The sequence below is a fragment of the Amaranthus tricolor genome, chromosome 1, assembly GCF_026212465.1.
Source record: "Amaranthus tricolor cultivar Red isolate AtriRed21 chromosome 1, ASM2621246v1, whole genome shotgun sequence".
Taxonomy (NCBI): Eukaryota; Viridiplantae; Streptophyta; class Magnoliopsida; order Caryophyllales; family Amaranthaceae; genus Amaranthus; species Amaranthus tricolor.
In genome coordinates this window covers 12890016-12903776 of record NC_080047.1, presented here as the reverse complement: position 1 = coordinate 12903776, position 13761 = coordinate 12890016, and the positions used below count along the sequence as shown (strand labels likewise).

At 36.9% G+C, this 13761-nt stretch overlaps 2 protein-coding genes across 3 annotated transcripts; both read left to right on the top strand.

Moving 5' to 3' along the window:
* The first annotated feature begins 1044 nt into the window (after positions 1 to 1044).
* On the top strand, positions 1045 to 5103 carry LOC130823980 (60S ribosomal protein L11-1). 2 transcript variants are annotated; one of them, XM_057688846.1, is made up of 5 exons: positions 1045 to 1195; positions 1299 to 1406; positions 1499 to 1541; positions 2913 to 3108; positions 4685 to 5103. In XM_057688846.1, the coding sequence occupies exons 1-5, from the start codon at positions 1193 to 1195 to the stop codon at positions 4881 to 4883; spliced, it is 549 nt and encodes a 182-aa protein (XP_057544829.1). In that variant the 5' UTR covers positions 1045 to 1192; the 3' UTR covers positions 4884 to 5103. The 2 variants fall into 2 exon arrangements, with proteins under 2 accessions (XP_057544829.1, XP_057544821.1); XM_057688838.1 differs by lacking the exon at positions 1045 to 1195 and having other exon boundaries at positions 1293 to 1406.
* Positions 5104 to 11853: 6750 nt separating this feature from the next.
* LOC130797600 (uncharacterized) lies at positions 11854 to 12851 on the top strand. The gene is made up of 3 exons (XM_057660283.1): positions 11854 to 12146; positions 12227 to 12390; positions 12770 to 12851. The coding sequence occupies exons 1-3, from the start codon at positions 11886 to 11888 to the stop codon at positions 12849 to 12851; spliced, it is 507 nt and encodes a 168-aa protein (XP_057516266.1). The 5' UTR covers positions 11854 to 11885.
* Positions 12852 to 13761: the final 910 nt, after the last annotated feature.

The following is a 13761-nucleotide window of genomic DNA, read 5'->3' as shown; positions in this document are numbered from 1 at the left end:
ATGATTCAATTGCCAATAATCATAAGCTACACAAACAAATCATTAAGAGATTGTCATTTGAAATTATCACTTCATCTTTAGTATTTAGTATATATGATAATATGGTTTTGACCGACACTTAAATATTGTCCTCAACAGCATAATTATCCTACCATGAAACAGCCTCAACCTTATACAAGAGTTGCTCTTAATTTCAACAATGTGCGTATAAGTTCTCAATAAAAATAGTTTTATCGTGAAACAATACTAAATTAGGATAAATAATATAATTAAATTAATTAAACAATTATTTTCGTATTCAAAATGCTCACTTCTATGTGTTTAATCTTTAACATTACTTTGATGATTGATTTTGACACTTTATGGCTCATTCGTTTTCTTTTTATGTTTCCATTTTCAATTTATACGAAAACTAAATTTTCAAAATACAAAACCAGAAAAAGTGATTTTCACTATTTAGTTCTCAATTTTCAGAATGATAATGTTCCTAATAAAATAGACTGATTTTTTTTATTCATTATAGAAAAAATATATTATATGACACTTAAATATTAACGCACTTAGTTTTTTGAAATTGAATTTCTTGGTTGTCTTCCTTGTTTTCTTCTACAGGTCCATCTCGAGCTGAGAAACTCTTTGACCGTATGTTTTTTTTATAGGTATGATTTGACGTATTCTATCCCTTTTCATATCCCGATCATCATTTTTATGAGCGGAATATACTAAATATGATGACAACTTGCTAACATTTACAAAACACAAATTCTTGTGATAGACGGTTTCTTTGGGAGACCAACCCTAATTTGGTCAGACGTCTCTCAGGATACCGAATATTACAAAAAAGGGACCACAAATTCTTGTATGAGACGGGTCTCATAGTGAGACATGCCTCATATTTGGGTTGAGTAACTCAATAATAGAAACTTTTAATTTATGGGCTTCCTATTTTGAGATCGGTGAGACGGTCTTATACAAGACAGGCCTAAAACAGGACAACAGAATCACTAAATGAAACAAACAAGTCATACAAGCCCAAATGCCAATCATTCGTATTACAGCCCAACAAAATAAGGGTATCTGAAATCAACCCCTCAAATAAAAACCCTAGATCGGCCATTAGGGTTTTTATTCTTCTCCGCTAAGCTCATTCCCTCTCCATCTGCACCCTCGGCTGCTATCTCAAACTTCAAAAATGGTGGATTTCTCTCTTGTTCTTCAATCTATTAATTAGTTTTGATGTGATTTGATTGATTAAAATCATATCTTTTTTGATTATCTTATGTACATAAAAAATGCAGGCACCGGAGAAGAAGTTATCGAACCCTATGAGAGACATCAAGGTGCAGAAACTTGTTCTCAATATTTCTGTTGGTGAGAGTGGTGATCGTCTTACCAGAGCTGCTAAGGTACATTTTGTTGAAATCATTTTATTAAAACGTGATTTTTTTGTGGTGTTAATCTTCAATTTTTTGATATATTTGGGCATTCAATGTTGAAGGTGTTGGAGCAACTTAGCGGTCAGACCCCTGTTTACTCCAAAGGTAAGAAAGTTTTATAGATATGTGTTATATTTTCAGTTTTTGATTTGATTAAGTGCTGACTTGAAAACATTATTTTGTGAGGGTTGTGTATTGTATGTTTCGTTTGTTGGGGTTTTCTGCTATTAATTGCATCCGAGTTCGTATGTGGTTTGTTAGTATGAAATTTTGGTTTGAAATCCACCCATTTTCTGGGGAATTGCTCAATAGATTGTATCCTTTTCTTGTTCTGTTTATACAATACATCAAGCTGAATATGGTTCTTCTGCATGGTGTTTCAGTATACTTAGCTTCTCTTAATATGTATAGAATTTGATCATTTAATATTTTTATCAAATGAATGTGTTTGGAAAATCTTCAATGTAGCAATTTGTTCAGCTATAAGCCCTTTACTTTTGTCATTTGCTCCCTTGTATACGTTTTTACTGTTGTATGCTAGATTTCTAAAATTCAAAGTACTTGGGATGCTTGGCCTAACGTGTATTGATACAGTAACTTAAAAGATTATGTTGTAACTTGAGAAAACCTTCTGGTAATTCATTTGCAGAGTAAGTAAAATTATTTTTGCATATCCTTTTTAGCCCTATTTTTTGTTAATTATGTGTCAGATAAATCTGTTATGTCATGTTAAATGTAGTAGCATGCATAAGGTGTTTAATGTTTATAGATACGGCTTATGCATATCTTAATTCTGATGTGTTGCTAGATTCTCTAGCTTTAAATATTCAATTGAGTGAATTCCGAAAAAATGAAGACCAGAAAATGATGTTTACTCCTAGTAACTCTAGCTGTTGATCTCTATTTTTTTGGGGCTTAATTTAATGCGAATGGTGGGAATAGATTCCTAACTGAGTAAAGGATAACATTTAGATCACAACTTGTGAAAAAAAGGTAAACTCCTTGTCTTAGCAATACTCCCAACGTCTCAATTCAATGTTGGAGAAATATTGGTAAATTGGTAATTGATTTGATGTGTAGCAAATTATGTCTTTTTTTGTATCTATTTATTTGGATGGTTAATTTGAGTAGAAATGTATTTTCTAGACTGTTTTCGATTGAATGGTGTACTGGTTCACAATTCTTAAATTAGGTTCTTAGACAACTTTCAATGGTAGGTGACAATCTTTTTGCTTTACCAACCTGTATGATTTAATGCCTCACAATCCCTTAAAGAGTATAGAAGTTACTTGATTTATTCCTTTGTAGTGTAAAGGTAGTCATACATATTGTGATTAGGTGGGAAGTGTTAATGTATGTATGCCTCATGTTCAGTGAGCTTCTAAAGGATGGAATATTCTATTCAATTTGTTTATAGTGCTTTCATATAATTTTTAAAGGAAGGAATTGTTGATAGTGCTTTGTTATGATCAACAGCCAGGTACACTGTCCGATCCTTCGGTATCAGACGTAATGAAAAGATTGCTTGCTATGTTACTGTCAGAGGTGAGAAGGCTATGCAGCTTCTTGAAAGTGGTTTGAAGGTCAAGGAGTACGAGTTGCTAAGGAGGAACTTTAGTGACACTGGTTGCTTTGGATTTGGTATCCAAGAACACATTGATCTTGGAATTAAGTGAGTCATCTAGCTTTTTGGCTTTATTTTGTGGTTATCTTTTGGGTGATTCTTTTTTAAGGTGTAGTTAAGCTTATGAAAATATTCAAATTCTTCATCATCATCAACCCAATATCCCGCTCGAAAATAGGGTCTGGGTGAGGGGAGGTGACGGACAATCCATACCCGTACTCCCTTGAGAGGGAATACTAGAGGAAAACGGTCAATTTTACCCCCAGAAGGTGAGAGCCTTGCATAGAGAGGAATTGATTAGCACTGTTGCTTGGAGATCAAAACCTATCTGCAGAAGAACTACAATAGCCAAAACAAAGGTCGGGATAAAATAATAGACGCGATGGGTACAAAAAGAATAAGGGCAAGTAAGTAAACAGCTATACATCAGGGCAAGAGAGACAGTTAAAGAGATTCTTACTTGTCTAGAATGTGAATCTAGTGTCTCCAACTATTCTTATCCCTAGGCAGGTCCTCGGAGAGGTACAGTTCACTCAAGTCGTCCTTAATTTGCTCAACCCACGTTTTTTTTAAGTCTTTCTCGACTCTTCTTACCCTCCACTATAATGGTTTCTATCCTTCCGACGGGAGCCTCTATTGGCTTTCTTTGCACATGCTCAAACCATTTTAGTTTATTTTCGCGCATCTTAGCAGATAGTGGAGCAACTCCGAGCTTCTCTCTAAACTCCTGATTTTTCATCTTATTCAACATCGTTTTACCGTGCATTCACTTCAACATTCGTATCTTTGCTACTTCCATCTTTTGTTCGTGGATCTTCTTTATGGGCCAACACTCTGACCCATACAACAAAGCTGGCCTAATGGCAACTCTGTAGAATTTACCTTTCAGTCTAGTCGGGAACTTCTTATCAGATAATACTCCGGTGGCTGCTCGCCATTTAAACCAACCTGCTCATATACACGGTATGTTACATCTTCATCAATCTCCCCATTACTCTGGATAACCAGTCCTAAATACTTGAACTTGGTCGTCTCAGTAACTACATCTCCTTCAATGGTCACTTCTTGGCTATCATCTTGCTCTTTGCCACTCAAATTGCATCTCAAATATTCTGTTTTTGTACGATTAATACGGAGCCCTTTACTTTCTAATACCGCCCTCCACTCATCTAATTTGGTATCAGCCTTCTCGCTAGATTCTGCAACCAATACTATATCGTCGGCGAATAACATGCACTATGGCACAGTTTCCCAGATAGACTTGGAAAGCTCATCTATGATGACTGCAAAAAGGAAAGGGCTTAGTGCCGATCCCTGATGCAAACCTACTCTAACTGGAAAGGACCTTGTAATCCAAACGGGTGTCTGTATGTTAGTTCAAATTGTTGGCCATTTTTAATCACGTCTGTTATGCTGTATAATAGTTGCAAGCTCTGAGTTCATAATATGATTGGAATAATTGGATGTGTCTTGTAGCCTTGTTGGCTTGTCTCCCATGAGAATTTGCATAATTAACTTAAAATGTCTTCTCAAGATTTTTCTAGTTATTTTCTTCTCATACAATCTTTTTTCAAAGTTTCTATTTATTTAAAATTAGTTCTTGATTGTTTTTCCGCTGTATCAGGTATGATCCATCTACTGGTATTTATGGGATGGACTTCTACGTTGTGCTTGAGCGCCCTGGTTACCGTGTAGCCCGTCGCAGAAGGTGCAAGTCACGAGTTGGAATCCAGCATAGGGTCACCAAGGAAGATGCCATGAAGTGGTTCCAGGTCAAATATGAAGGAGTCATTCTCAACAAGGCCCAAAATATTGGCTCTTAAGATTTTTCTGAGTATGTTTGATGCAGCTTTAGTGAAAAAAGGTTTTATCCCAGTAGGGGTTTGTCGCAACTTTACCGAAAAAAAGGTTAAATGATTTTGTAGTTTTGTTCTCTGAATTGCTGGATCAATGGTTCTGGAATTTTTGTTCCATGTTGCATTTTGTATACAGATATCTATCTTATTCTTATTTAACAGTGATTGAGTGCTTGCTTGCCTGATCCACCTTGCCTGTTCTATTATTGGTTATTGCTCTCCATTTTCTGTGATCTTCAGGTCACTCAGTTAAAGAGGTTTTATTTAACTTTCTTTCCTTTAGATTTGGATGTTTGATATTTTGGGTGCCTCTTGATTTTCCCATTAGAAAAGCTATATTCGCGATGTTAAATGTGTAGTTTTTATGGTTTTTAATTTTATTAGTTGGTATTTACCAAGTCGTATGGTGGATTTTGTGATGATAATATGGAGGAAAGATAGGGGAGGAAGAGAAGGGGTGGAACATTGTCTTTCAATAGGTGTTCGATGTGTCAAGCTGGATTGTTGTTGACATCATAGGTATAAATGCAACCAGTTGCGTTGGTTATGCCGAAGAAATTGATCATTAAGTTGATATAATTGGAAATAACGTTTCCTATTCTATTAGGAAAAGGCAAGTTTAGAGATATTGTATGATAGTCAAGTCTTGTAGAGAACCAACTGCTATTAACTGATAAATTGGACTAAAACAAAAAAATTGAAATTGAAATAATAAAATGACAAAAGAAAGATTATACTATTAAATTTATGATTAAAGAAAGATTACAAAGTAACGAAAGATAGATTAAGCAATTCGAGAAGTTTGAGATCTCTTAAAATGAGTAAAATTCATCCATCAAGTGTTTAACAATATTCATGATGATAATGTGCCTCTAATTCCTCTTATTTATAAGAAAACTACCACTTAAACTAACTTATTCTCCAAGTTACTCCAAATATGACAATTACTATTTTGCCCTTTTGTAATTCCAAATATCAATCATAGCAATTAGCACCAACATGGTAAATCGGTTCCTACTCGAGTTAAGATTGGTTGTGAGTTGTGACGTTTGTATCGAATAGTGTCAACTGAATCACTAAGTTTCATTTTAACTTGCTTTTCATTGATTAATTGCTTGCAAGACTTGTAGGTTGTACATTATATTGTTTTGGTAATGGTTATTAATGTCCAGGTACCAACTACCTAGTGGCTACTGGCTATTGTGCATTTGCGCTCATCGATCAAGATGAAACCACCTTTTACATGTCCTTTTGTGCTATGTAAATTGCGTCTAGCAGTTTTCAAAGGTGTATAATGAGAATATTTTCGAGTCTATGTGGATGATTTTACGATGCTGGGTGATCCATTTGATAGTTGCTTGCAACATTTATCACTTCTTCTATAACCTTGTTTCAAACTCAAAACCATCTCTTTATGGTTGAACTAGGCATTGTTCTAAATATATAATTTTATCCAAGGCTTGTGTACTGAGGTGTATAAAGAAGCTAAGACAATTAGACAACTTATTTCCAAAAATAAGCTCCGTGAAAACTTATTTTCCAAAATAAGCGTCCGTACATCCAAAGCTGTGGTTTGGGATTAATCGCTGTTAGTAACAGCGAAAGAAGGAAAAAAAAAAATTAAAAGGCCTAAGTCGCTGTTAGTAACAGCGACTTAAGGAGTTGACCAGTCAACTCCTTCAGTCGCTGTTACTAACAGCGACTTAGGCCATTTAAATTTTTCAGATTTCTTCTTCCTCTTCATTCCAGTTCACGACATTTTGCTTTCACAAGTTCTCCTTCGTTTTTCCTCCATTAAAATCACATTCAATCCTTCAACTAAAGTCATCAAATTCGAAGTTGGTACCACTAATTTGTTGTATAATCTTCCTACATCGAATTAAGGTATTTTTTTCTGATTCTTTTCAATTTTCGGAAAATTAGGGTTTAGTGAATTTTAATCAACTTTCCCATTAATGTAGGTTCATATACTTGCAATTTACTAATTGTTGTTGATCTACAACTTATTGAGGTACGTTTTTATTTGGTGTTGTTGTTCAAGTTGTTGTTGAATTATTGCAATTGTTGCAATTTACGAATTTACTAATTGTTGTTCAATTTTAAATTTTTCTATTTGGTGTTGATTTTAAATGTATGGCATGTATAGTGGTCATTTAGACTTAAGCTCTACGAATATGTCGAATGTAGTTATTATTTGCCTTGATCTTCATAATTAATAGTTTGTTCGAGAATTTGTTGTTGAATTTAAAATGTGTAGTGGTAATATATTTATGAATATGATGGTGATGTTGATTTTGTATTGTGTTGTTGTAGAAATGGATTCATTTCGTGTGACTGTTGTATGCTTTTGGAATTGTTCAATTCGATCAACGCATTACACTTATCCTCTAAGGGTGGTAACACGCGACTAAAATTATCACCCGTAACACCGAGAAGGCAAACTACCATGAGATCATCGCATTTGACTACAGACGAGGCCTTTTTCAAGTTAAGACTGGACGCGGTAATAGAGGATCCGCTAAGGGTGGTAACATACAAAGTGTGGATATGAGAGAGATGAAATGCACTTGTAACAAACCCTCCATATATCACTTACCTTGTTCTCATGTTCTTGCCGTATGTATTAAACGACACTTATCCTACGAGCGTTTTGTGGACTCCTGCTACACTTATCCTCACAGGGTGCCACATCTTCACACTATCAATCCCCTCCCCTACCCGAGCGTCATGCGACTGCATCTTACTATCGTAGGAGGCGTCGTAAACCGTCACAATTAGACAGGGTATAGGAGGAGGATTAGCATTACAATAGTGTTTGTATATTTTGAAGATTAGTGACATTTTGCATATATTCAACACTTGTACATATTCAGAATTTATAACATATTGACTTTTGTGTATACTTTGTAATATATGTGTACATGTATATATTTTAATCGTATTATCAAACGTTTATTATCGTTGCCTTGATGTTAAGTACTCAGACTTTTCGGCGATGAATCATTCCGCCAAGAATGTAGTATGAATTTAATCAAAAACAAACAACCAATCATATTCAAATAGGAATGTTGCTATCGGACATTCAACACAATTGCAATCATGTTCAACAAATTCATATCAAATTACACACTTCATTCGTTAAGTTAAACTACCGTCGCTAACTAAGAAGGCTTCTTAAACTTTCTCATAATCCTTTCAGTCTCTTCTTTCCTATGCGCCATATCATACATTTGTCTCTTTAGATTAAATACCTCATCTTTGAGCTCTTTTTTTTCCTTTTCAAGCAGTATTATTAACTCTCTCTGCCATTTCGTACCCTCCGGAGCAATCCATCTAAAGTATGTGCATCCTAATCCGTCAACCAAGTAGAAAGGGCAAGCAACAAATTCACGCCCTGGATCAAAGTCGCTCCAATCTGTATTAATCTCAACTTCATAACCACAATCACAAAGCTCTTCAATACAATGCTCCTTTGACATCTACATAATGCATATAATATAGTAACGTAAGTGAACTTTCAAAAATTATATTAACATTTAAAAATTAAAAGTAAAACTAACATAATACATAATGTTACCTTTAGAAATTAAGAGAAGAAGAATGATGTAGAATTGATATAATGAAGTATGGGAAATGAAGGAGCTATTTATAGAACATCATTACAACGGCTATTTTCAAGTTCCTAACGGCTATTTTTCTAATTAACAACGGCTACTTTACTTCATAAAAAAAAAAAATTTAAATGCCTTAGTCGCTGTTACTAAAAGCGACTAAGGCATTTAAAATTTTTTTTTTCCTTCTTTCGCTGTTACTAACAGCGACTTATCCAAAACTCTGGTCTGGATGTACGGACGCTTATTTTGGGAAATAAGTTTTCACGCGGTACGACACACCAAAGGCACAACATGCAATGATATAATATTGTTCACAATACGACTTGACACAGTACGATTTGACACAAGGACATATAAGTGGCTTAGAATAATACAATTTCTTTAGTTTTGCCTTATTTGCACGGCATAAAATATTTCATGATATGACTATATATGATACGAGAAACGATAGACACGGCGTTTTCACACCTCAATACAACGATAATTATTTATTAGTTGGATAATGAATAATATTGGAAACTTCCGCAGTTCTATTATACTTTTTTCGTTCCACTTATTTTGCATCAACTACCTTTTTGACCCGTCCAACTCATTTGATATCATTTCTATTTTGCGACATGACCTACCACTTTCTTTTAATTTTATTTATAAATTTTTAACTTTTTAAAATTTCATCACATAATTTATTGTCTTTTTATTTACCCAATCCTTATAATTCGCCACCCTTTTCATTTTTTCGCCACCCCCCTAGTAAATTACCATATTGCCCTTGGTTTTTGAAAAAATTACAATTATGCCATTGAAGCTAAAATTTTCTATATAAACCACAATCACACTAAAAATACTCTCACTACAACTAAAAACCAACATACAAAAGCAAAATTTGGGAGCAAAAATTAAATTCAATCCGGAAATTATCAATCGAGGTAAGTTATTTGTAATTAAATTTAATCACGGAAAAAAAAAAAAAATATTATAGGAGTCGCCCAGATCTGGGCGACTGGACCCCGGTTCAGTCGCCTAATTTTAGGCGACTGAACCGGGGTCGAGCCGCCCAGATTTGGGCGACTCCTATTATTTTTATTTTTATTTTTATTTTTATTTATTATAAAATAAATGTTTATGTTTTGTATATATAAAAATTTTTGTTTTTTAATTTTTTCCTTATATTTAGGAAAAATATATTTAAAGTTTGAAATTTAAAAAAAAAAACCTGATTTTTATTAATAAATTAAGTTATTTGTAATTAAATTTAATCACGAAAAAAAAAAAAAAAAATTAAAGGAGTCGCCCAGATCTGGGCGACTGGACCCCGGTTCAGTCGCCTAATTTTAGGCGACTGAACCGGGGTCGAGCCGCCCAGATCTGGGCGACTCCTATAATTTTTTTTATTTTTTATTTTTTCCGTATGTATTTTATTAATTTTATTATTATTAATTTAATTATTATTATTATTGTATTGTTATTTTTGTTAATATTAAATATATGTTAATGTTATTATTATTAATATTATTATTATTATTGTGATTGTTAATTTTGTATTATTAAATATATGTTAATGTTGTTATTATTAATTTTATTATTATTATTGTTATTGTTATTTTTATTTATTATTAAATATATGTTTATGTTTTGTATATATTTTTTTAATTTAATGTTAATAATTTTTTGTTTTTTTTTTGTTATTTTTTTCCATATTTTATTTATGATTATTATGTATTTAGAAATATTATTATTTATAATATTGAATGAAACCGTAAAAAATTGTAGAAAATGGCTGGTAATCAAGGAAAAGGAAAGGGTTTTTTTAGGCAATTGTTGAGAGGTAATAGTTCTAGGCCTACTTTACTCAGAGGGGACCCGCATGAGAGAGGGGTCACGGGTTCTGCTAGGAGGGCTAGGCAGGAAGAGGCGGCCAGACACAGTGAGGCCCAAAGGTCGAGTACGCTGAACCAAGTGCGTACTCATTTTGATGACCAGGCTGATAGCCTCCAGAGTAGTTGGGGGGTTTATAGTGATGATGATAATGATGCTGATGATGTTCAGTTCCAAGGTCCTGAGCCTATAGTTTACTATAGTTCGTGGCCCCCAAGGCAGATTTGCCCGTGGCGGCCCTAGTTCTTCCGCCGCATCTGAGCGTGCAGGAGGAAGTTTTGTCGATAATGAGCCGCCACGGGGCAGGCCCTCACAGTCCACTAACACAAACTGGTTAGTGACATCACCCCAGCCCGGGGGGCCGACAGATACGCGACTGATCCCTAGCTATGGCGGGCACATAGCTAAACTTATTTATGACGGATCCGAGCGTACGCCTCCGATTCTGGAGTGCCGTATTAGGAAGAGACCGGTGGAGTCCATCATCGGATTGAGGGATTTGTCCGTTGAGCTAGTCGATTTTCTACCTTCCACTTCCCTCGGTCGACTACCGGTCATTATGCACCAGCACATCGACTCTGCTTTGATATCGGCGTTCGTCGAGAGGTGGCAGCCGGATACGAACACCTTTCACATGCCCTGGGGAGAGATGACGATTATGTTGCACGACGTGCAACGCATATTGGGCATTTCTATTGATGGTTCTCTGCCGGCTGAGCCTTCGGAGGCGGAGTGGGAGGTTGGTATCACCAATCTGGTCGGCGAGCCTCTGTCTGAGCTTCGACGTAAAGGTTCATTCACCAGCGGATGCATAAGCGTTGCTGAACTGATGCGGCTGTGTCATAGGTCGCATGCCTTGGATACCCAGACCACAGCGTACTACATGGCTGTCATTGGCTCTACCTTGTTGGCGGATAAGACCAGGACTGGCATGCGACCTCACCCGATAGTTGTCGTCAACGACGATGAACAGGACGTGGCTTGGGGTGCGGTGACTTTGGCGTTCTTGTACAGGCAGCTCGGAATGGTATCTAGGGCTGGTTGCAAGACCATTGCTGGATGCCTCACATTGCTCCAGACATGGATCTATGAGTACTTCCCCGCTTTCCGCCCTCATCCTCGCCGAGATGATGTGCCAAACACGACTAGGGCGGAGATGTGGACGCCGAAGAAAGTAGGTCGTGAGCTGGACAGGTTGATATCATTCCGCAAGGTTCTGGACTCAATGACAGAGACTCAGGTATTTTACATTACATTTTGTCATGCATGTTGTTTTTTATGTGTAGGAAATTTGTTTTTTAACTTGGCCTGTAAGCAGGTTGAATGGACTCCCTACAATTGTGAAGCTGCTGCGTTGCTGCATGAGCACCCACGCACCACAGTCATCGGGGGTATCACCTGCTTTGATGTTGTGGAGGTGTATTTGCCGGAGCAGGCATTGCGACAGATTGGGTTCGTGCAGTCTATTCCTCCAGCTCCTATGAGACCAGCCAAGGCTCTTCGACCGGCACACGGAACCTACTCCGTGACCTTTCCTTCTTCTGCTGCTGCATTTGTGGAGGCGTGGAGTAGGTTCCCCTACAGTGGCCGCCTTGTTGAGCAGGGACTTCGACGGGCTAATGTTCCTTCAGAGACTGAACCTAATTACGTTGAATGGTTCAGAGTTTGCTCGCACCCGTACATATCCCGAGACGAATTGCTGGCTTCCGGTCCTGGTCCTGGTCAGAGCAGATCTGATTACGTGAGTTTTATTATAAATTTTTTTTCAAGTTTCTTTTATTTAATGATTTAATAACGCACATTGTACTGTTGTGTTTTCAGTTCGCGAAAGAATGGGCCAGTCGATTCTCTCCAGTGGCAAGACTACCTACGCGGCTTGCGGATTTGAACTCCCGTCAACGACATGCGTTAGAAATATACCTTAATGATTGTAGAGAATTATATGATCAATGGCAAACTGATCGGTGGACTAGCGTAAGGCTCAGGTATATCCGCACCATCTGGGTGTAATTCATATTCAAGTACCTCAGCCATTCGGCGAACAAAAGCGGGATCAGATTTAAGGACTTCATCGACCAGAGATTGAAAGTACTCTTTGTCATTGGCGTTCGCGTTTCGTACTTCTTCATTGGGTTCGTCTCCTACCTCTGTGTACCTCAAAGTACTCCAGAATTCATGAATGTCATCCAAGTACAAAGCACCATGTGATCCAATTTTTATTTGTAAATAACATGCACACGGCAATCCATGGGTTTTTAGAAGTACACAACCGCATTTGTTCAATGCAAAATCACCCAGTTCTAACATGCGGTTAAACTCATTCTGGATCTGCTCCAAGGCATAGAGAGACACGTGGCGATATAGAGGTCTAAAGAAATACTGTCGTAGCGTTCTTGGTACAGAAGTCATGGATTCCTGTAGCGATTGTCGGATTTTAGCTTGTTGATTTGTAATCTGTGCGTGCGCCCTTTTGAAAAGGGTATCGAATGAGCTATTACCGCTACCAAGGTAATACTTAAAAGACGAGTGTTGGCTTTCCACTCTGCTGGTAGTATGGTTACCCAAGTGTAAACAATCATTCGTCCACGCACGCACAAATTTCTCTCTAAGTGGAATCCATGTTCCAGTCAAATACCGAACGACCCTTCGGTTCCTAACCGACCACGTACTGACGATCCCTTCCCATCTCTTTTCATATTCCCGGATTGTAGCACTTTTAACCAAGGGGTTCCATCTACTTTTCCTAAATAACTGCCCTTGTTGATTTTTCTTGCCGCCGCACAACTTGTCCACCATGTTCTCAACATCGTTGCCAATATGCCAGGTGCATAACAAATGACGTACATCTACATTAAACAAAACAGTGAACGTAATTAAGACATTATCAATAGATATAACCACAATAATGAACTCACAAAGCGTTTTTACCTGGTAAGACGTCACGAATAGCTGCAGATAAACCTTCGTCACGATCGGTTACAATGACGCTAGGAGTCTGAGCACTGCCGAAAATATCTCTCAATCCCTGCAGCACCCACGAGTACGACACAGCCGCCTCATCTCGCATCAAACAAAACGCAACCAAGAAGTTGTGATTTGTTGGCGTCATTCCGATGACTTCACATAGTGGCCACTTTGATTTGTTCGTTTTGTACGTTGTATCTATCAGCACAACATACGGCCACGTACGTATCATTTGGATTGAAGTAGGATTTGCAATTAAAAGTCTGCTCAAGTGCCCGTCATTATCCAACTCTGTCCAGACCACCTAATTATGTTCTGTGGCCATATGAAGACAGTGTTGAAGGGGAGTCCTGCCCTCCATTTCATCTCTCCTTATTGATTGCCTAATATTA

Excerpts from the sequence above, each read along its gene's own strand:
- LOC130823980 (XM_057688838.1), top strand. The coding sequence starts at position 1,293 with ATGCAGGCACCGGAGAAGAAGTTATCGAACCCTATGAGAGACATCAAG. Across the intron at positions 1,407-1,498 it reads GTCTTACCAGAGCTGCTAAG|GTGTTGGAGCAACTTAGCGG; the intron begins GTACATTTTGTT and ends TCAATGTTGAAG. Across the intron at positions 1,542-2,912 it reads GACCCCTGTTTACTCCAAAG|CCAGGTACACTGTCCGATCC; the intron begins GTAAGAAAGTTT and ends TATGATCAACAG.
- LOC130797600 (XM_057660283.1), top strand. The coding sequence starts at position 11,886 with ATGAGACCAGCCAAGGCTCTTCGACCGGCACACGGAACCTACTCCGTG. Across the intron at positions 12,147-12,226 it reads GTCAGAGCAGATCTGATTAC|TTCGCGAAAGAATGGGCCAG; the intron begins GTGAGTTTTATT and ends TTGTGTTTTCAG. Across the intron at positions 12,391-12,769 it reads TGGACTAGCGTAAGGCTCAG|AGGTCTAAAGAAATACTGTC; the intron begins GTATATCCGCAC and ends GTGGCGATATAG.